Below are 23294 nucleotides of genomic sequence, written 5' to 3' on the forward strand. Positions count from 1 at the left end.
GCATGCATTATTGTAGGGCCTACCTCACCATAAAAGCGCCTTGAGGCAACTGTTGTTATGATTTGGTGCTGTACAATTAAAATTGAATTGAAATGAATTAAATAAGCTGACAACATGAGAACAGCACCACCAAGGCTGGATACTGAGCAATACTGGAACAGCATATGGGAGAAGGACCCAATCCATATTGGCAATGCTCAGTGGCTAGAGGACCTAAGAGCAGACAACAGCAACCTCCCCGAACAGGGTCCAGTAACCATCACAGTGGCAGATATCCAAGAGAGGGTCTCATAGCATGAGTTGGTCAGCACCAGGCCCCAACATGATTCATGCCTACTGGCTGAAGAAGCTGACTGCAATCCATGAGCATCTGGCAGGACAAATGAACCCACTGTTAGTCAATGAGAGACAGCGAGAATGGCTAACCAAAGGCTGGACAGTCCTGATCCTCAAGGATCCCCAGAGAGACTAGTCCCATCTAACTACCGGCCAATAACCTGCCTCAGTACCACATGGAAGCTCCTGTCAGGCATCATAGCAGCTAAGATTAACAGGCACATGGCCAAATACATGAGCGGAGCACAGAAAGGAATTTGTAGGAATACCAGTGAAGCAAACACCAGCTACACCTGAGACTACAAGAAGCCCTATGACTTGATGCCCCACACCTGAATCCTGGAATGCCTCAATCTGTACAAGATCAATAGAACCTTAAGAGCCTTAATCAGGAACTCGATGGGGATGTGGTATAGAACACTGGAGGCTAAGTTCAACCCAATATCACAAGATAGCATCAAGCGAGGGATCTACTAAGGAGATGCTCTGTTTCCACTGTTGTTCTACATAGGCCTGAACCCCCTCAGTGAGATCCTTTACAAAACAGGCTACAAATACCAAGTACGGAATGGACCTAAGGAGCTTGCAAAGAAAAGCGTCTGGACTTGTTTAAGTTGCTTGAAGACGTTTCACCTCTCATCCGAGAAGCTTCTTCAGTTCTAAGGTCAAATGGTGGAGAGTCCCAGATTTAAGCTCTGTGGGAGTAACCCACCAAGAGGGACAATGGACCCCCTAATGATCCTCTACCTAATCACATGAGCCAAGGTGTGAAAATGGGTGTAGGTCACAATCAGCCATGGTTTCAGGTAAGCTCATTGTCAAACCTAGCCCCACCCTATCATGTGATTTCCTGAGGTCAGATGGCCCAGGATGTGAGTGGGCGTTAAGGCATCCTGGGCTAGGTTTCACAATGAGCTCACCTGGGACTCTCCACCATTTGACCCTAGAACTGAAGAAGCTTCCCAGATGAGAGGTGAAATGTCTTCAAGCAACTTAAAGAAGTCCAGACGCTTTTCTTTCCAAGCTCCTTAGACTACTATGACCTGGATGACTGAGAACCTTCACAGACATACGGAATGGACCAATTGTCAGCAAACTCCTGTACATGGATGACATCAAGCTGTATGCCAAGAGTAAATGAGACATTGATTCACTGATCCACACCACAAAGATCTACAGCAATGACATTGGAATGTCATTCGGACTGGAGAAGTGTAGTCAGATGGTAACGAGAGAGGGAAGGTAGTCAGAACTGAGGGGATCGAACTACTAGAAGCAACATTGCATACACTGAGGACAGTTACAAGTATCTGGGAATCACACAGGCAAATGGGAACCATTAGGAGGCCGCTAGGAAAGCTGCAGCCACCGAGTACCGGCACATACTTAGACAAGTCCTGAGGAGTAAGCTGAATGAAACGAAAGAGATCCGGGCTATCAACACCTACGCCCTGCCTGTGACCAGGTACCCTGTTGGGATAATAAGCTGGTGAGGAGATGGAAGCCACTGACATCAAGACAAGGAAGCTCCTGACCATGCATGGAGGGTTTCACCCCAAGTCCACCACCCTGAGACTGTACGCTAAGTGGAAGAAAGGAGACCAGGACTAGTCAGTGTCAGTACCACGGTCCAGACTGAGACAACAAACATCCATGAATCCACTAGGAAGATGGCAGCTGACCTCAGCAGCACAGAGGCGCTAATCATGGCAACACAAGATCCATTGAGAATGGGGTCTACAGCACCAGACAAGAGCCCAAGTGCAGGCTGTGTAAAGATGCCTCTGAGACAATCCAGCACATAATAGCATTGTGCCAGGTGCTAGCAAGTGTTACTGGCCCCACTATGGTGGGCGTCAGCCAGAATACAATCCTGTAAAACAAGAGAGAAAGTGAACACAGGAGACATGCTGTCATTTGCCTGGTCAGTCTTGCCAGAATTTATTCATACAACACAAGCATATGTTCTCCACTCTTTTTGTAACTCAATTTCACCAGAACTGCTCATTCCCTCAAATAGCTCGTTTTCCACCAGTGCATTTCAATATTAAGCCACACTACTGGCATAAAACAACAAAAGCTTGAAATGAATGAAACAAATGACAAATGCACCTCTTTCCCCTTAAAACTGATAAATAAAATAATTCACATCATCAACGTTGTGTCTTATCATAGAAAGGAAACTTTACCTTCAACATTACTGCACTTCTTGTCCTTGCCAGCATTTTTGTTAGCTGTAGCTCTTTTGCTTTATATGTATTTTTCAGGCTAGTTAGATTCTAACATTGAAACAGCAAGTTTCCACATGACTTCAGGCTGGCCCGGAACACTTTACAGACACGTTATACAAAACATTTGTCATGGACACAAAACTACAAGTTTATCAGGAACTGTAAACCCAGCCGGATTGGTGCGTCTTATTATTATATGGAGACGAGCGCAGTTGCAACAGCTTGCTAGCATTACCCAGGCATACAGCTTAGCTATTACATTCCACAGAGCTAAAGTAGTTTGCATAGCGAAAGTGACATATATCACATATCACACAGCCGTCTTATGTCATGAAAGAATAAGTATCACAGTGTCCAGCTGTGTATTTCTTTATGGTTTTGACCACATTACTGACCTGTAAAACAGGAGAGAAAGTGAACACAGGAGACACGCTGCTGTTGGCCTGGTCAGTCTAGCCAGAATGATAAGCTTATGGCAGCTATGCACCCGACTCAGTTCCCAATAGTGGTGTGTGGATCGATACTGAAATATCGATTCTTCCGATACCAGTAATTTATGTTCTAGAATCGATTCTCATATTAAAATATCAATATTTTAGTACTTTGGGGTAAATTTGTAGTTTATAATTAACAGGAGCCCAATGGAAAGAAACTATATCATTTGGATCGTCTAAATTGGAAGGAACTACTTCCTCTTACGCCTTTCATAGTCATACATATACAGCTGTATAAATGTGTTGCAGGCAGCCCCTGGCGTGCACACTCACAACAATGACTGAGCGTGAACGGAGTCCTGTGTGGACGTATTTTACCTCCACAAACAGTCAAAACGCAGTTTGCGATACATGTGGCAAGACAGTGAGGTGTTGTGGCAACACCACTAACCTTGTTAAACACCTCACAGTAAATCATATCACAGAATATGATGAGCGTATGTTGAGGCCAACTGAAGAGGAGGAGAGGGATAGGAGAGGGTGCTGCAATATTAAGCAATAAGAACAAGTAGTCTGATGTCCTGTAATCATTATGAAGCTATATTATTATTACAATTACATAATACAATTATATATGAAATACAATGAAACATTAAGTTTTTTGTACAAAGTATCTGTATCGGATCAGTATCGTTGATACCACCCTGAATTTTTCTTGGTATCGTATCGGAAAAGAAATCAGTGGTATCGCACATCGCTAGTTCCCAAAGCACACTGCTGCCCCCTACTGTCCAAAGTGTTATAGACTCTCCTGGCAACAGAGTACTTGCATGACATTGTGGACTTAAATTCCACCAATAAACCAGCAACATAAAACATGCATAATAATCTCCATATATCACACCACTTAACTCAAAATTGTGACCACATATTTGTGTGGATCACACAAGCAGGGCATACATTGAATGCCATGTATGGATTCCACGTATGACCACATCCTGGGAACATCTGTGCCGAGTATAGCCTGGAAGTCCCTAGATCAAAATGGGAGACACCGCCTAGGGTAGTCAAGAATGCATGAAATGGACAAACTGGTGATTGCTAACCAAACGGACATAGTAGTGGTGGACAAGCAGAGGAAAACATCCATAGTTAAAATAGAGTAGTGATACAGAATGACAGAAACTTCAGGAAGAAGGAACATGGGAAGCTGGAGAAGTACCAAGGACTCAGAAAAGAGCTTAAGAAGATGTGGGGGGTAAAGGAAACAGTTGTGCCAGTGGTAGTTATCGCACTCGTGCAGTGACCCCCAAGATAGACTAGTAACTCCAGTAGATCTCAGGGACAACATCTGAGATCTTTTTTCAAAAGTAGAACTGATCACGTCTAGTCCTCTCTCCATATTTACAATAATAATAGTCATCTTATTTCATGACAACCTTACCTTTATATAACCTTAGCTTTTATAACTACTGTACGTATGATTAGTTAAGCTAATGTTAGGTACTCAACTGCTGTTAGCTATTCTAGCATTAGTGGTGTAAGTTGATAGTATGTGGCATAAGTTAATGACTACCAGAGAAACTGTCCTAAATATAACTTAAGGAATAAAAACGTTTTTTTCTTACCTTGCATTCATACAACAGTATGTAGAATGTGGGTTTGATTCCAAATTTAGAGTTATAATCGATTGGTTTATACAAGCAGATGGTGCCCCACTTCTTTTTTGTCTTTATCCAGGGATAAAATAGAAAGTCCAGACTCCCAGAAGGCAGCAGTCTGCCATCTAGGTCTGGCTATCATCGATTTTATTATGGTGGAAGCAAAACAACAAACGTAAGAGGGAATTAATGAGGATGTTTATCAAATGTGAAGCGCAGTTTTGATCTTCATTTGTTGCTGGTTCAGTGAATTTTGATTGGAGACTGACAAAATAGTGATGTGTCGGTCGCAAACAAAATGGCTCTTAGAGCCGGGTCTTTGACGTGAACGACGTGAGTCGGCTCCTTATCGTGAGCCGTGGGGTTTTTTTCTTATTCCTTCTCTCATCCTCTCTCGCACTTTTTTCCGCTTCACTCCACACGCGAGTCTTGTGTTTTGTGCTGGGAAGAGGGGGAGGGGCGGTAGTTACACTGGCAGTAGCACAGGAACAGAGCGGGAGGGAAAGAGAGAGAAAGAGAGCCAGGGACACCAACGTCACATTAGAAAGGTATAGTAATCATCCACAACTATTTTCAGTTGCAGATGATAAAGGATTCAGAAAGTTTATTCATGCAGGCTCATATGACAGAGAATATGCATGTTCTTTTTGTTTTCATATTTTAATTTATATTTAATTGTGTTGTGGTTTGCAGCATTTTGTGTTTTGTGTTTCACTTTAAATTTGTTTAAAAGGAAAAAGCTGAAAATGTAAATAGTTAAAAGTTGAAATGTGAATAGTTGGTTTTTGTATTATATGATTTATTTATTACATTTTATGTGGAGTGAATAAATAAAAGTATATTTACGGTGGCCCCTAGAGACAAAGCACTTACAAACACGTACGCACTTCGAAGCACGTACAAACTCAAAAACACGTAAAAACTCAGAAGCACATAAAAACTCAAAACACGTGCAAAACACAAAAGAAGTGCTCCAGGATGCTAGGCGCAGTGTTGAGCTTTTGTTACCTAGTGGCTACACAAGCCAGCAAGTACCAATGACCGGATTTGGTGTGTGGTAGTAACAGGTAAATGAACATTTTTTAAAAATTATTTGAATATATATGAGTGCTTGTGTATAAATACACAAACAATACACATATGCTTTCAATTGTGTAATTTAAGTCAGCGGTCCCCAACCTTTTTTGCGCCACGGACCGGTTTATGCCCGACAATATTTTCACGGACCGACCTTTAAGGTGTCGCGGATAAATACAACAAAATAAAACTAGTACCGGTACCGAAAAAAAGCCGACCCTCGTCAGTGTAACCCCAGCTCTGAAGTGTTTTCACAGCGATTTACCTTACTATCCCTTCGTGTCTCTGTGTACAGATTCCCTGGACCTACCCCTGTGTTACCCGAGTGAGTGGAGTGTGAAGAGGAATGGACGGAGTGTGTGTGTGTGTGTGTGTGTGTGTGTGTGTGTGTGTGACTATCGGCGTCTTTCCCGTTCGTGTGTGGACCCCCGGAGCCCGGCTTTCCCCTCACTTTTGTAAATAATCACCTGGTGTATCATAATAAAGACTCTTGTGCTTTCAAGACCTAGAGCCTGCGCGTGAGTCCGTTCAGTCCCGTTGTGACAATAACGCTGAAAACCGATAAAAACCCTGAAAACCATACATTTCACACCTGAGCCTCAACTCTCGCGGCCTGGTACCAAACGACTCACGGACCAGAACCGGTCCGAGGCCCGGGGGTTGGGGACTGCTGATTTAAGTGATCTAGGTAGCTCTGTTTTGGAAGTTCAGTTAATGCTAGAAATGTGTTTTGGAGTTTGTTAGTGTTTTGGAATTTGTACGTGCTTTGTCTCTAGGGGCCACCGCATATATATAAACATATATAAATAAAACCACTTTTTTTTTACATTAGTAATTACTTTTGTGCATAATTTTATATTATTGTTAATAATAAATTAATTAAAGCAACAAGACAACCTGAAGAGCCGGTTCTGAGCCGAAAGACCCGGCTCTTTTTAGTGAGCCGAGCCGAAAGAGCCGGTTCTCTAATAAGAGCCGGAAATCCCATCACTATGACCAAACATGCAGCATCAGAATCTGTGAGATGTCAGCTTTCAGACCTGATGGCAGGTCTGCGTACGTGCCATCAGGTGAATGATCCACGCTTTGTGTTTACATCTTTGTGCGAAATCCATTTACCTGCTCTCATTTGCTGTTTTAGCTGTTTGGTTGTTGCTGAAATAGTTTTGTGAGCTTTAACCTGAGATTGTTGGGTTTCTGGCAAAATATATTTATATTTAAAAATCGATTCAGGATTTAATTAATCAATATTGCGTTATTTAAGCTAAAATCGATTTGAATTGGAAAACTGATTTTCTAAACCCACCCCTACTGCCAATTACTGGCAGCCGGCTCTTTGCAGGCTGTTTCCAACTATGCTGATTAAAGAGAAACTACCACAGGTTTTTTATAGGTAATAATGCACACTTTTTAGGTTGCTTCAATAAATATTAGAGATGGCACGATACCACTTTTTTTATGTCCGATACCGATATCATAAATTTGGATATCTGCCGATACCAATATGAATCCGATATAGTGTGTTTGAATCAACAAAACTGTTTTTTAAAATATCTTGCTGCATTTTGTATAAGTTCATACTCAAGTTTAAAACAACAACTACACTAAAGCTATTCTGTTATACCTGTATGCAAAAAAAAATATTTCATAGTTCAGCAATACTGATCAATCTAATAAACTTAAACCTACACCATCTTCCCTATTCTGGTATTTTAAAGAGTACTTAGCGTAAATATTAAGCAACCTAACTAATAGGGTTCCAACTCCCAGCAACAACAAAAATAAATAAATAAAAAATAGGGAACCACCCTCTACCTCATGATGCTTAATCGACGTAATCAACCTTAATTTGATGCAGTGTGGAAAAAAATGCACAGAAATAAATTATTTTTCAATATATTAAAATATTAAATAGATTCAACATCTTTCTTCAACAAAATTGCAGACTGCACAGATGGTACCTTCCCAAAGGAAAAAGTACTATAGCTTACTAGGGTATATATATTAGACTTAATAGTTACTATATACAGTAATGGACTTCTATTCATTTTGCATCAAATTAAAACTTTGGGTGTCAGATAATTATTTATTAAAAGCTAGACATTTTAAATGAGAATAAGAAAGAAAAGTATGTCTTTGTGCCTCCTTTTCCCTGTTAATGCCCTATCGGCCCCCCTGGCTAAACTGTGTATCCGCAGATACACAGTTTAGATCCGCCCCTGCACAGTTACCAGCGTCAGCTACGTAGAAAAAGATCCTGGTGTAGAAAGTAATATTAAACAAATTCTAACAACAGCTTAAACGTGCTGCTGTTGTTTATCCGCTGGTTTCCTCTTTCTGGTGCAAAGTGGGCCAAAAACAAACAAGACAGACGGACTCGCAACAGAAAAGCCGATCAGCTGATCATTAAGCAATTTCATGATTGAAGTAGCAGCAAGAAGAGGCAGTCGCTCCATATATCGTTTGTTAAGCTTAACGCAGGAATACTTTACAAACATTCAGAGATGGACTTACACACTTGCTTTACTTCTCTTGGGATAACTTTGTCGGAGATGAAATGCCGGGTTGCTAGCGAAGCTCCACATGCTATCCAGACCACCGACAGGTCCCGCATGCCACAGCCGCTCTATCACGTGATGCATACTGCTCCGACGTGCTAACGTTCTGAGGCGAGTTACGGCGTGTTGCAAGTTTTGTGAGGAGCTTTCGTGATATTTAATGGATCGGATTACATTTTTTATTTTTCTCCGATATCCGATCCAGTAATTTAGGTCAGTATCGGACCAATACCGATACGTAATATCGGATCGGTCCATCTCTAATAAATATTAATATGTTATTAAATAGAAACCGTCAGTTTTGCATTTTGCAGCTCTGTTTTCCACTTATTACACAGAAACTACCAGGTAATTGAGTGGTAATAATTTAGAAACTACCAGATTATGACATTCTTGTGCATTGTGTGTGTGTGTGTGTGTGTGTGTGTGTGTGTGTGTGTGTGTGTGTGTGTGTGTGTACTATTGCCACTTTATTATTGAGCTGTAATAGGAAATGTTACCAAACTTTTTTTATATACATAAAATATACATTTTTTTTCTCATGCACTTGGTCAGTGATCACCACTCTCATGCTTTCAATAGAATAAGTTGCTCATTTAACATGAGTGAAACTGTGACAGAGCATATTGGCACAGCTCAGACAGTATCCAACTGGACAGCTTCATACCCTGTTCTAAGGTAACAGATGCTGCCTTTTCTGTATTCTCAGTATTTTTGCTTCTTTGGGAACTTTTAAAATAACACTTTAAAATAATGGAAATTCAACAGACATTTCCTGTAATTAAAAGAGTTCAAGAGATAGGAAGCTCAAGTTAGAAGCTTGAGATAGAAGTTCAAGCTCCTCTTGAGCTTCTATCACTCACACACACACACACACACACACACACGCCCTCTTACAGCATCCATAAGTGACTGAGACTCTCTTCTAGACACCCACAGGCACAATGTACATTTCATATTTTTAATTTAAATAGTTCAGATTGTCTATTTTATTTAATTCATTTAATGTACATAATTCACCCACTTGCTGCACTCAATGCCACTTACTGCACATAGTGCCCCCCATGTATATATTCACTTAATGTATATAATGTTCTTCTCTCCCCTTTTGCACAGTCGAGGAGTGTGTCAGGATACATTTCACTGCATGTTGTACTTGTATAACTATGCATGTGACAAATAAAGAATCTTGAATCTATCTTGAATCTTGAGTTTCAAAGTGTTCATGTATGTATTTTGTTACAGTTTTTATGGTAAATAAATCTATTCCTACTGCTTATTATTTCTTCTTTGTTAACAGAAATCTTGGTAAATCAGGGCTCAGAGTATCCTGCCTTGGATTAGGTAAGTATGGTATATATGGAACATATACAAATTTAAGGTGTATTCTGTATTCAGTTTTCTTTAAAATGACAAAATACCCGGTATTCCCTTGATACTGTGTGATAAGTCATAAAAATGTGAATCATTTTAAAAGAAATGTTTTACCATGTTAATTATGACGGTTCAGTATGTCCATTTTCAATTTATAAACTATGGCTGTAGTGATGCTAGCACATTTTAGCAGCTCTGGTAACCTTATTGATGTGATAAATATGAACAGATATTCTTTCTCTGACTTTTTGGATCAACAACAAGTACTGTAGAAGTTTTATCTCGTCTCTATCTTGTATCTACTTACTTTTAAGAAGTGTTGAGACATCCAGCAGTTGATGTCATTAGTGCAGCTTATTAATTTGTGGATGGATTTTTTATCATCAGAGGAAAGTGATAAGTAATACTGTGTAATGTAATGGACCGAGGACTGACACAACTGATTGAATTTTTCATTTGTGCAGAACTAAAATTGCGAATTGAAAAATAAAAACTGTTGAGCTGTTGAAATTATTTTTAAAACAGTGAAATACAGATGGGGATGGGGTTGAGTAAAGAGGTATAAGACTTGATGAATGACTGCTTCTTTAGGATTTACAGGTTAGAATGTGAGCATTGAGCCTGTGGCAGTAATTAGATCATTATGTGAGGGAGTGCTAGATAGATTACTATGAGAGGCTAAGATATTACACAAGACACCAATTCATCACACCTATTTGTTGAAAGAAATTCAGTTGGTATGTTTTTGGAGGCATTAAACAGTTTATCAGTGGATGAAGACAAAAAAATGGAATAGACTGGATTTTATTGATCAATTGGGAGATGTAGGATTGTCTGGCTGATTTGATTCCATTGTTGGAGAAGTAAAGTGCATTATTTCTTTTTTTTATTAATTTATGATGATGATGATTATTGCATCATTCTGTAGGATCTCCAGCAGTGTCTGTTTACCACGTTTACCTTTACATTGTTTCTCTAGGGTGCTTTTGATGAACCACATTCATTAATAGTTTTGACAGGGGCAATGTGGTCAATCATTTGATAAATGGTACTACAGAATGTGTCCATCATTTCATCACATAATTACAGTAGTGTACACTTTGAAAACTCACTGATGAATAAATTCAGCTTTGCTGTCATTGATATGATGCTTATTGACAAATCAATTTGTATTTGTTTTTGACAGATGAATAAAATATTTATGAAAAGAGAAAAATAGCTCACCAATTTCTTCCAGGAAGCCGTGTCTCAGTCTGGGAGGATGATATATAGTAAGCAGTAATACAGCAGGAGAAACTGACGTTATAGAATAAATCGACGAAATAGAATTATTAAATCTACATAACTAAATATTTAAAACTCAGATAATTTTCAAGTAGCAAAGTTTTACAATAAAAAAATTTGTTGTTATAAATCACATTGCCCCTCTTGTTTTTATGGATGCAATGTTCAAAAGTGTAATTGGTGGGTGATGCTTCAATCAGCTCTATATTTCCAGTGTCATGAAGCCAGGTTTCAGTAAGAAGCAGTCTGGTCCTGGGCCGGGACCACCTGATCATCTTGCATAACATGTGCAGGCTTAAGTCTGTCAACAGAGACACCCTCCTGCCAACCGCCAAAGTCCAAAAAGAAATGTTTTTCGCCCAGTTTAAGAACGCTGTGTGGCCCGTCATATGGTGGACACAGTCCTATGGGCATCATGCCTGACGAAAACGAAACGAGCAAAGTCCAACGACCTCGGAACAAAAGTGTCAGGCAGGCAGTGGTGCACAGGACCAGGAACAGGAAATGAGTGTCTTGGGGGGCGAAAAGGCAACATAGAGGTATCGAAACACGGGGGGGGGGGGGCTCTCATGTAGTGATGTTCGATTCGTGAACGAATCGTTCAATACTTGAGAATCACTTTACTGACTCGTGAATCATGATTCACAAGCCCAACTGACTCACTGACTCATCCCTGTTGCTGTTAGCAAACTAATTCCATTAGTAGAAATATATCTAGCTTATAATTAAAATTGTGGGGGAAAAACAACAGCCAATTTCGTAACAAAAGCATTTCTGCTCTGAACTGGAAGAAAAAACCCTGAGTAGAAGCTCACATCAAGAAAATAGCTCCTCGGTTCAGAGTAGCATCGCGCTGCTAACATGCTAACAACACATTTGAGCTACTCACCCCCTCGCTTCCTGTGCTGAATCGTAAGCATAAGCGAATCACTCAGGACGCGCTCACCCCCTCCCTCCTGTGTTGAATCAAAGAGCGAGCGAACGAATCACTCACTCACTCACTAACCCCCTCCCTCCTGTGCTGAATCAATGAGCGAACCAATCACTCAGGACTCACTAACCCCCTTCCTCATGTGCTGAATCAAAGAGCGAGCGAACGAATCACTCACTCACCCCCTCCCTCCTGTGCTGAATCATAGAGCGAGCGAACGAATCACTCACTCACCCCCTCCCTCCTGGCTCACAGCTTCTTATTCTTCTTGGTTGGCAAACAATGTTAAGGCGCATTACCGCCCCCTGGCTCACAGCGCAGTGGACATTTAGATGAGAAAATATATATTTGACACACTTAAGGAAAATACTAATAAAATACAAATAAACAAAATAAATGTTTATTAAGCAATTTTGATAGGAAGTTGCTTAATGTCAAAGGAGCTTGCAAAGGAAAGCGTCTGGACGCTTTTCTTTGCAAGCTCCTTTGACTACGATGACCTGGATGACTGAGAACCTTCACAGACGTAGAAGTTGCTTAATTTTAGAAATGTTTTTGCTCTTTTTTCTCTATAAAATAGTTTTGGTTTTTTTTTTAATCATTCATCTTAGCAGTGGGATTTACATGAAAAGCGAAACAAATTAAGTTTGAGTGAAAATGTAAAATTTTGGCACTCTCTGGTCAACTGACTCAGTGAATCAAATGACTCAAAAATCTGATTCACTTTGGTGAGTGACTCATTAATACTCGATTCAGTAAAAAGAATCAAATTTACCATCACTACTCTCAGGTAAGAATTTCCCGGGGACCCGGAGGGGCTGGCCGAGGGAGACCCCGAGGTCTTCTTTAACCGCACTACTCAATCCCAGTAAAACCCACGGAAGACGGTCGACCCAGTCGCCACCTGTTAAGGAAGCCCAGAGCACGGCCTTCCCGTTAGCTTGCGGGTGGTATGCTGTGGTGCGGTGGACCTTGACCCCCAGGCCATCAGCCATGGCAGACCAAAGCTCAGAAACAAACTGGGGGGCCCTGTCTGAGGTAATGTCAGCAGGGGGACCGAAACGCGAAACCCACGTTGACAAAAATGCTCTGGCCACTGTCACCGCTGTCGTGGACACAGGGGTACCGCCTCCGGCCACCTGGTCGTGCGGTCCACCACAGTCAAAAGGTGCGTGAAACCCTGTGACTGCAGCAAGGGACCAACCAGGTCCACATGAACGTGATCGAAACGCCTACCGGGGACACGGAATAGTTCGAGGGGTGCCTGCGTGTGCCGGTTGATTTTCGAGTGTTGGGATGGGATACAAGCTGCCGGCCATTATTTCACCATTTTGCGAAGGCCCGGCCAAACAAACCTGGCGCTGACCAGCTTGACCGAGGCCCGGACGCTGGGATGAGAGAGGGCGTGCACCGAGTCAAAAACACGACAACGCCATGAAAGGGGAACCACCGAGCGGGGGCGGCTGGTGGAGACATCGCAAAGCAGGTGTGGACCGCCGTCCCACACAGAGGTGTCCTCCAGCAAGAGGCCCGTTTTCGTTGACTGAAGGGCAAGGATGTCCGGGTCAGCACGTTGTTCAGCGGACATGGCAGCGTAGTCGATGCCGACATACACCAGAGAAACCAACACGCGTGGGAGACAGTCAGCGACTGGATTGGACTTACCAGTCACATGCTGAATGTTTGTGGTAAACTCTGAAATGGCCACCAACTGGCACTGCTGACATGCGCTCCATGGGTCAGAGACCTTGGACATGGCAAAAGTCAAAGGTTTGTGGTCAACGTACGCAGTAAAGTTGCGACCCTCGAGGAAAAAACAAAAATGTTGTGTTGCGAGGTGCAGGGCCAGCAACTCCCTGTCAAAAACACTGTACTTGCGTTCGGCATCCCGGAGCGTACGACTGAAAAAGGCCAGCGGTTGCCAGAGACCTGAAACCAGCTGCTCCAACAAGGCAACCCAAATGGGCAACATCAATATATCATCCAGGTAAACAAAAACGAACGGCAGCCCGCGCAAAACGGAGTCCATCAGCCGCTGAAAGGTCTGGGTGGCACCTTTCAGGCCAAATGGCATGCGCAAAACCTGGTGATACCCCCGCACCAAGTCAATTTAAGAAAAAAATCGAGGTTCCGGCGAGATTGGCCGAAAAATCCTGAATGTGGGGGATGGGGTAACGGTCATTCTCCGTGGCATTATTTCAACGCCGGAAATCTCCGCATGGCCGCCACCGAGCGACCGATTTGGGCACTATGTGAAGCGGAGAGGCCCATGCACTGTTCGAACGCTGTACAATGCCAAGGCGCTCCATGGCTGCAAACTCTTCCTGAGCGACGGACAGTTTCGCGGGGTTGAGCCGGCGCCTCAACCCTGTGCTTCGTTACCGTTAGGGTAAGACAGCGATGGAAACTCTAAAAGCAAACGCTGAAAAGCAACCCCGGAGGTCACTACATTAGCCCGAATGAGGGGCTCGGCGGCCCGAGTAAAACAGGGTAGCGAAGAAAACGAGAGAGCACAAACATACTGTGGATGCAGGGGCGGAGGACAGAAGAGGGAGACAGTGAGACGGTGGTGGCCTAAAGAGAGAAGGAGGTATAAGCTGTGTCTCCCATCTATTATATTGGGGAACGTTCTGTCACTAGCAAACAAGATAGATGAGCTAACAGTGCTAGCATGGAGTCAAAGGGAATATAAGGAGTGTAGCTTGATGTGCTTCACTTAATCAAGGACGCACCAGGATACTCCTGATGAAAACTTATCCTTGAAAGACTTCCACACTGATCAGACCAGGGGGTTTGTGATTCTTGTTAACAACAGAGAGTGTAACCTTGCTCATATAACAATCAAGGAGCGGATTTATTTTGTCTGCCTTTCTTTGCTGTCAAATAAATTAGTTTAAGGACTTTAAAAAGTCTGTGTTTTGTGTCTGCCTTTGGGCCCATCCTCACTTCGCTCATGACAGTACAACCTGGCCAGTCATGGACCCAGCAGATCCAATATTTGCAGCCATTAAGTCACACGGGGTGCTTTGTCGGGCTCACACAAGCAAGTGTTGCAGTATTTAGACAAACAATGCCAAGGAATCAGCGACACACAAGACAAGATGTGTTTGGTAGTTTGTGACATTCATCCTAGTGTAACTGCTTAGGCACCAAATCTTGAGTGCTAGCGCGGCCTGAGTCTTACTATATATTTTGACCTATTGCGGCGTGCCTTAATTTGTTCACGCCGTTTTTGAAGACAGTTCCACATAGTGACTATTAAATATCCATCAGGGCAGTTGCTGTGAGGCTGATTTTGCAACTATAAAATCAGCCACACATCAACTGTTCCCTGACTTTAAGACAGAGGCAGCTGAGACATGCTGGCCTGAATATGTGCTACTGGGGTTTTAAATAAAAGACCAATTTGTCTCTCATGATGAGCCTCCTTGGTTTGAAAAATTTGTTTCCCTCATGCTCTGTATTGACATTAATGATAGGTTTGTAGCTTAAACCTATTCAATATAATTTAATTACACAGCAAAGCAAGACACGAATAGGCAAAGTTCTTTATGTTTCTTGTGCACGGGAGAGAACTGGACAAACGCCGTTCCTTCGCTCGACCCCATTTGCTCTCGTCTGCTCCCCCGTAACACTGCTCTTTTATTGAGGTTACATGAATATACATAGGTTCATTAACATATGACGTCTACATACACACAAAGAGTACCTTGCCTGTGCGTTGTGTAAGTGTGTGTGTGTGTGTGTGTGTGTGTGGTCAGTGTGTGTGGTCAGTGTATGACCCCATAAAGACTTCCCTAAATCTGCTGGTCTGGAAGTCCAGCAGTTCATCTAAACAAAAGGCACTTAGCCTAAAACAGATATAGATAGGTTTATCCTACCATAAAACAATAAGACAAGGTACGACCTCTTCCCATGCTCCCAGGATGTAGGTGTGAATGCCAGAACACTCTGGAATGCACACCAAGCCTTTGCAGACTATTAAGGATCACACATCCTATCACTACACAATCGATTATACACCTCTAAGCATATATGGAAACAAGATGGCGCCGAGTATGGCAGCCTCGTCGCGAGCTCCCCCAAGCAACAGCTGTTTTCTGTGTTTAATTTTACTTTTCCTTTATTTTTTCACGACTAGTACATGTCTCCTTGTGTACGACCAACAAACCTTACTGGACATAAAAGACGGACTTTCTTATAACTAACAAGTTTTGCAACACGGATGCTCCGTTTGCAGACCCCCCATTCATCTCACCTGAGACGCCTTTGTTCTCTGGCCCTGGAGGCCGCAAACGCCGACGCAGAGGGAGAAGATCTGGCGTTCTGGTTCGACTGAGACGGCGCACTAACAGACCACCAGACCAGTTTATTACTGGCTAATGTGCAGTCTCTGGAGAACAAGCTATGCGAGCTTCGGGCACGGATCTCATTCCAGCGAGAGATGCGGGACTGCTGTGTGATCTGCCTCACAGAAACCTGGCTATCGGACAAGGTACCGGACTCCGCAATACAACTACCGGGGTTCTCCGTGCATTGCGCGGACAGGTCACAGGATCTTACTGGGAAAAGCAGAGGCGGTGGTGTATGTTTCATGATCAACAACAGCTGGTGTGATTATGCGAACGTGCACCCGGTCAAATCCTTCTGCTCACCGGACCTGGAGTACCTGATGATTAAGTGCAGGCCATTCTGGCTACCGAGGGAATTTACAGCAGTGATTATTACGGCTGTTTACATTCCCCCACAAGCCGACACTGACCGAGCACTCAGGGAACTGTACAGCGCGATCAGCAGTGAGGAAACCGCACACCCAGAGGCAGCATTTATCGCAGCCGGCGACTTTAATAAGGGAAACCTGAAGAAAGTCTCACCCAAACTCCACCAACACATCCATTTTAACACTCGTGGAAATCGGCTACTCGACCACTGCTACACCTCTTTCGGACCCTCTTTGCCTGAGTGGCCGCCGTTGCCTTCCGCACGGCCGGCCCCGGACCCTCTTTGCCTGAGTGGCCGCCGTTGCCTTCCGCTGGCTCTGGGTGCTGTGGCTGCAGGTCTGGGAACTGAACAGGATGGTAGACGGGCGACTGGGAGACAGGAGGCGACTGGACTACAGACTGAGCAGGAGCAGACTGGACTGACTGGACTACAGACTGGACCGGAGCAGACTGGACTGACTGGACTACAGACTGGACCGGGGCAGACTGGACTGACTGGACTACAGACTGGACAGGGGCAGACTGGACTGACTGGACTACGGACTGACTGGAGGGGACTGGAGGACAGGAGACGGAAGTACAGGGGGCTGGAGTGAAGGCTGAACAGCAGGTGAGGGAACTGACTGGAGTGGAGGCTGAACAGCAGGTGAGGGTACTGACTGGAGTGGAAGCTGAACAGCAGGTGAGGGAACTGACTGGAGTGGAAGCTGAACAGCAGGTGAGGGATCTGACTGGAGTGGAAGCTGAACAGCAGGTGAGGGAACTGACTGGAGTGGAGATGCTAAGGGATGAACAGAGGTAGGCGAGGCTGACGACGGAGCTGAGGTTGGTGTGGCTAATGGCTGAGCTACAGACTGAGCTAGTGACGGAGATAAAATTACAGCTTGGGCTAGTAAGGCTGGTGCCTGGGCAGGGGACAGTTCAGCTAATCTAACTAGGGATAGTGCGAGGGTGTGAAAGGCTGGGTCAGGAGGTGGATGAAGTGGTGAGGTAGCAGGTGAACCGGTTAGCTCTTCCAAGCCTCTAGGGAGGTCTGGCTGGGTTCTGGCTGCCCTCAGCCTGGGCGCTGGGACAGGCACCCCCACCCGAGAAACAGAAGCAGGTGTGGAGGTAGACTGGGTCACAGCTGCCCTCGTCCTGGGAGCTGGCACAGGTTTGGGTGTAGGCTGACTGATAGGGGTGGAAATAATGACTGGGTGGGTGAATCTGCCAAGTTTCTCAGGGATTATGCTGGTCCTTCTGCCACCACTATTTACAGTCTTTGGGGGAGCAGAGCAGAACAAATCTTCCCAGTCCACAGAATCCTCCAGGAGGGAAACATCCCATGAATGAGAGATGGGTTTATGATTGGTTTTAAGTGGAGAGTCAAATGAGGGTGGAAAACAGTCACTGGAACTCACCACCGGGAATTGCTGGAAATAGTCCATTTTATGGCGGCGTGTGCGCCGCTTTCTCCGGGAGGAGGAAGCGGGCCGGGTACACGTCCGAGCCTCTGGCACGGGAACCTCTGTTGAGCCGAGGTGGGAGGCGGAGCCGCTGTGCCGTGGCGAGGTTGAAGGTCCGGTGAATGAGGCAGGTGACGTGTGAGCGAGGAGCGGACTCGCGAGAGAGGGAGCCGCCGAAGCGCGGCGCGAAACGCCCACTCTCCGCGGCAGATGCTCCGGTGCAGGTGAGGCAGCAGGTGGGAGAACGTGGTGTCTCCGAGGTCCGCCCAGAGCCAGGCGAGTACCCTCGAAGATGTGCTCTCGCTCCGTGAAGAGCCGCTGTTTCTCCTTGAGCTTTTCCGCACACAAGGAGAGCGCTACCTCCTGCCCCTCGTAGAGGTCCGAGTCCGCTGGGTTCCAATCGTGTCTTCGTGGCACGGGTCGTGTCATTCTGTCAGGCGTTGTGTGGAGGCGAGGAAGAAGGAACCCAAACGCAGGACTGGCAGGTAGGTAAAGGTTTATTATAGGGAGTGGGTGAACAGAGGGTGAACGGACACTGACTGGCTGGACAACTGAACGGCTGACTGAAGTGAGGGAACACACGGGAAGGACAACGTAACATCAATGACACGACAGTAAACGGGTAGAAACAGAGTGCTTAAATACACAGACTGATGAGGATGATAATGAGAGGCCGGTGGGTACACAGCTGAACATAATCTGGCTAATGACACAGGAAAAGCAGGAAGTGAGCACATGGAAGTGGCAAAATAAACTGAACATTAACAAAACTGAAAACACTGGGTCACCGACCCAGGAACCCTGACAGGACCCTTTTAAATTTTAGTTGAACACCCCTGTCTGCTAGTTTGGTGTGGCATGTTTAATGTTTACTGACACCAAACAAAATTCTACAACAAATATTTGTATCTTAAGGAAGACCCATTGTATATATGAACAAACTGGGAGCCATTGGATCAAAATATAAAATATCAAAATTTTATTGTCTTAGGAGGACAAGTCATCTTCTTTTATACACTCTGTTTTTATGTAAAAATGTTTCAAAGTTGTAGTAATATTTACAGCCTAAACATGTTCCCCCAATCAGAATTTTGTCCAATGTTTAGAGCAAATAAAAGGTATTACATAATGTCTGCTAAAACATGTGTTTGCACACACACACACAGAAATTTTGATATTTTATTTTTATGTTACTGGAACTTTGGAGGCCAGGTCTGCTACAACATGTGCCACACACACACACACACACACACACACACACACACACACACACACAAACAAAGAAAGTGTAAAGTTTTTATTCTTTTGCAGGAACTTGGGTTACCTTTGGAGGTCAGGTCACAGATGAGGTAAGAGACAACAAATACCTTTTACTTCCGCATGTAAATTCAATCTCATTGTGAAATGAATGGACCCCATGTAGCCTCAGGTGACAGTTTTGTTGTGCTCTATTTGCACAATACATCCTTTTTTTTCTTTATGTTGGGAGATCAGCTTTTCAGCTGCTTCTCCACTCAACTCTGTACTCAGCCACTCTCTCGAGCCTCTGCGTCACTGAAAATAGGGAGAGTCTACGGCGTTATTTTTGTGCCACTATTCTGAGCGCACATAAAAAAATTTTGCAGGTGTTGCATTTTGAGGAGAAATTTATTTTGAGCGAAGAAAAGCTAAATTTGAGTGAAAAAATTCATTGCTGTGTGCAAAAAATGTATTTCAGTGTTTGCTGTTATCCATACACACACACACACACACACACACAATAGCAGCTCCTCTCGCTCAGTTTTTGCATTTGCGCTTGCTCGCATTGTGTTGCTTGCAGTCTCAACATTTCTGCCCATGCGCGTTCAACTTTGATTATTCTATTCTATTCTATTCTATATATTTGTATGGCTCCTCCACTTTAATCAGGTCCAACATCCCCCGTGGAGAAAATTCTGTGAAGGCCTGGGGCACCTCTTGCACTCCAAAACAACAGAGGGTCTAACCAGCAATCCCAATTGCATTCATCCTCATGAATGAAATTTCGAATTTTAAAGTCTTATCCAGCCGCTTCACCACCCTATCAGTCTGAGAGTGGTAGATGCTGGTCCGAATAGATTTAATGCCCAGTAATTCATACAGCTCTTCCAGTGTGCGAGACATGAACGACATGCCCTGGTCAGTCATTATCACAAGATTACCTGAAACAGCGCTTGCGCTACATTCATTGCAGAAATGGTGAGCAGCAGCACTGCTTCCAGGTATCCCCTTGCATAATCCATCAGAACTAATACAAAGCAATAGCCGTGTGCACTCCGGTAAAATAGCCTGATGAAAACCATTCCAATGCACCACCCCTCCACTGCAGCAGAGCCACAGACCAGACCCCTGCCACACTCATGTTTAAGATGGTGTTCCTATGATTCAGATGAATATGCAATTTCTGAGACAATCATGAAATGACAGCAAATAAGAATGATCTGGTACTAACTGTGACTTTGCAAAAATTATAGTTGTTGTCAACAAGCATGTGCTCCCTTAAGCATATTACTAAAAATCTAGATTTAAAATTATCCATCGCTTAAAGGAGAGGTTTAAGAAGTATGCATTTCCAGTTTGTCATTTTAATATTTTGTTTTGTGTCATAAAGAAGTATAATTGAGGAAGAACAGAATAAACAATGTCAGAGCCCCACAAAATGACTTCCAGTTGACCACTGTTATAATTTTCTCTGATAAAAACAATCAGAAACAGACTTCATGAGGGTGACCTGAGGGCCTGATGAAATGGCCCCTTGGCTCACTGGCCAGATTGTGGGACCCAATTGGCATTTCCCATAGAATACCAGAACTGGCAGGCCCTCCACTGGCACCCTGTGCTTTTCACAGATCAGTGAAAGCAAGTACCAGTACCAAGATCTAGCTGGACAAGCACAAGCACAAGAGCACTGTCAGAAGCCATAAGAAGGTTAAGGTCAAGGTCAAATTTATTTATAGAAGTAGACGACATAGGTCAATATAAACAACTTAAACAACAACTACAACTGTTAAAACCAAAATGTTTTGGTCAAAGCGTGTTAAAAGCCAGACCATGAGACTTCCGGTCTGTCGGGCCGAGTGATGGCTGTGTAGAGTAAACACTCCCAACTTTATTACTCTTTTCCCCAACTTATCTAACTTGAAACCTAAAAAACTTGGACTGTAAGTGCTGGATACCTTTTTCCAAAACAAAAATGCCCAGAAAACTCAAGAAAAAGAACATAAGTGAACGTAGAGAAGTGGGATAAGACGCCTCATCCCAAGCTAGTAGTAATATGGAAGAAGAGCAGCAACCTGATGCAAATGCTAATGTGAAAGACCTCCCCCCCTACTAGGGATATGATATTAAAAGAACTGCGTGCTTTCAGAAAAGACACAAATGAGTAGTTTAATGCCATAAGGGAGGATGTGAATGACATCGGCAAAAGACTTGATGAAGCAGATGGATGCATAGTGGAGAACTTGAATCTAGGTTTTGGAGGAGTTGCTAATGGAATTAGCGATATGAGACAAAGCTGATGGATCTAGAGTAATGTTCATTTCGCAAGAATCTCAGAATATACGTCGTGAAGGAAGGGGAAGGACACATTTCCATCGGAGACTTTTTTGGAAAAGACATTGGGTCTCTCTTCTCCCCCCGCGCTGGGGATTGAAAGAGCTCCCAGTACTGTTGCTGAGACAGTACTGGGACGGAACCCTGCCACGCTCATTTGTTGTGAAATTCGCAAGTTATCGTACCAAGGAGGATATTCTCAAGAAGGCTTGGCAGGCTAGGGTGCTTTATTTTCCAAGCCCCAGGATACATTTAGACAATGACTATGCTCCGGAGATACAATGAAGAAGAAGAGAATATGTGGCAACGAAGAAGGTGCTTTGGGACAATAACATCCGCTTTCAGTCCCCTTTCCCGGCCAGGCTGAGAGTGTACTACAGTGATGGAGCAGTGATGTACAACACGGCGCATGAAGAGACTACAAATATAATGAAGAGAGGATTATCGGTAGACGTGAAAGACAGGGCTACACTCTTGGACCAAATAAGACAGCAGACTTGGCAAACAAGTGCGAAGAAGAAACAGTGAAATATGATCCAAAAGCAGGGCTTCAAGGAGCGTCTTCAGGCATTTAGGCACCAGTGTGACTGTGGGTAATTAGGCTACTTGAGATGGAGCATCATATTGGAGGTAAATTTAGGACTATAGAGATTTAAGAGTAACTGAGATCACAGACTATATTGATAAAGATGTTTTAGTTATATATTTTGATAATTTCATAACATGAGCATATAAAAGTAGATTAAAGTTGGGTCACTCATATGCGTAGTGAGCTGGACTCTACAGACCATTGTGCTTTTGGCCTTTGGGCTAAAGAGGGCACTCTTCCACAAGTGGATAGAAGAGCTTTTCCCTCACCAATTACAACTAATATAATGTTTTTGTTCTTGGGAGTCAATGTGATTGTATGTTTTTGCCTTATAGTGTTCTTTTTCACACGTGTTGTTTGTTTGGGTTGTTTTTCTCCCCAGGAGTGTACTTTTCGATTTCTTGTTATTTACAGAGCTTAAAATCACATAATGTTGTAAAATACAGTCTCGTAAGCAAAGTAGTGTCATACAATGTAAATGTCTTGGGGAAACACATTAAAAGAAGCAAAATCATGTCAAAATTAAAAAGAGAAGGAAAAGAAGTTGGCATTTCACAGGAACCCTACCTATCACAGCTAGAGCATGAAAAACTTAGGAAATGGAAATTTAATTAGTATTCACCTTCTTGTCCTCGGGGCTCCAAAAGGGGTGTGGCAATTCTAATATCAAGCAGGAGGGGAGGTTTGTGCTAGTAAAGGGATACCTGGAGGGTACACTGATTACTTTTATTAATATATATGCTCCCCCAGGATCAGAGTTAAAATTCTTTAACCTCCTAAGACCTGAACTCTTTCACGGCATGCATTTTTAATTTCTCTTTGATATTTGGGCTGATTGGGACCCGATGAATGTAAAAACAAAGAATTACCAGATTTTTTTACCTGATTTTTGTTCCTAAGAAAAATGAGAACCACATACAGGGAGTGCAGAATTATCAGGCAAGTTGTATTTTTGAGGAATAATTTTATTATTGAACAACAACCATGTTCTCAATGAACCCAAAAAAACTCATTAATATCAAAGCTGAATGTTTTTGGCAGCCTGGGATCGAACCACCGACCTTCTGATTAGTGGCTGACCTG

General features: G+C 43.4%; 1 protein-coding gene across 2 annotated transcripts in view; it reads left to right on the forward strand.

Moving 5' to 3' along the window:
• LOC147306245 (voltage-gated potassium channel subunit beta-2-like) overlaps nt 1–23294 on the forward strand; it is a 253214-nt gene that overhangs the window by 2960 nt on the left and 226960 nt on the right. For both annotated transcript variants that reach the window (XM_086277816.1, XM_086277817.1), the window contains exons 3-4: nt 9598–9641; nt 19364–19401. In XM_086277816.1, the coding sequence (XP_086133942.1) occupies nt 9598–9641; nt 19364–19401 (82 nt within the window). The remainder of the gene's footprint in view (nt 1–9597; nt 9642–19363; nt 19402–23294) is intronic.

The sequence above is a fragment of the Aulonocara sp. 'chitande type north' Nkhata Bay genome, linkage group LG20 (assembly GCF_057382095.1).
Source record: "Aulonocara sp. 'chitande type north' Nkhata Bay isolate Kocher_YH1m ecotype deep benthic linkage group LG20, A_spYH_male_GT1.1, whole genome shotgun sequence".
Lineage (NCBI taxonomy): Eukaryota > Metazoa > Chordata > Actinopteri > Cichliformes > Cichlidae > Aulonocara > Aulonocara sp. 'chitande type north' Nkhata Bay.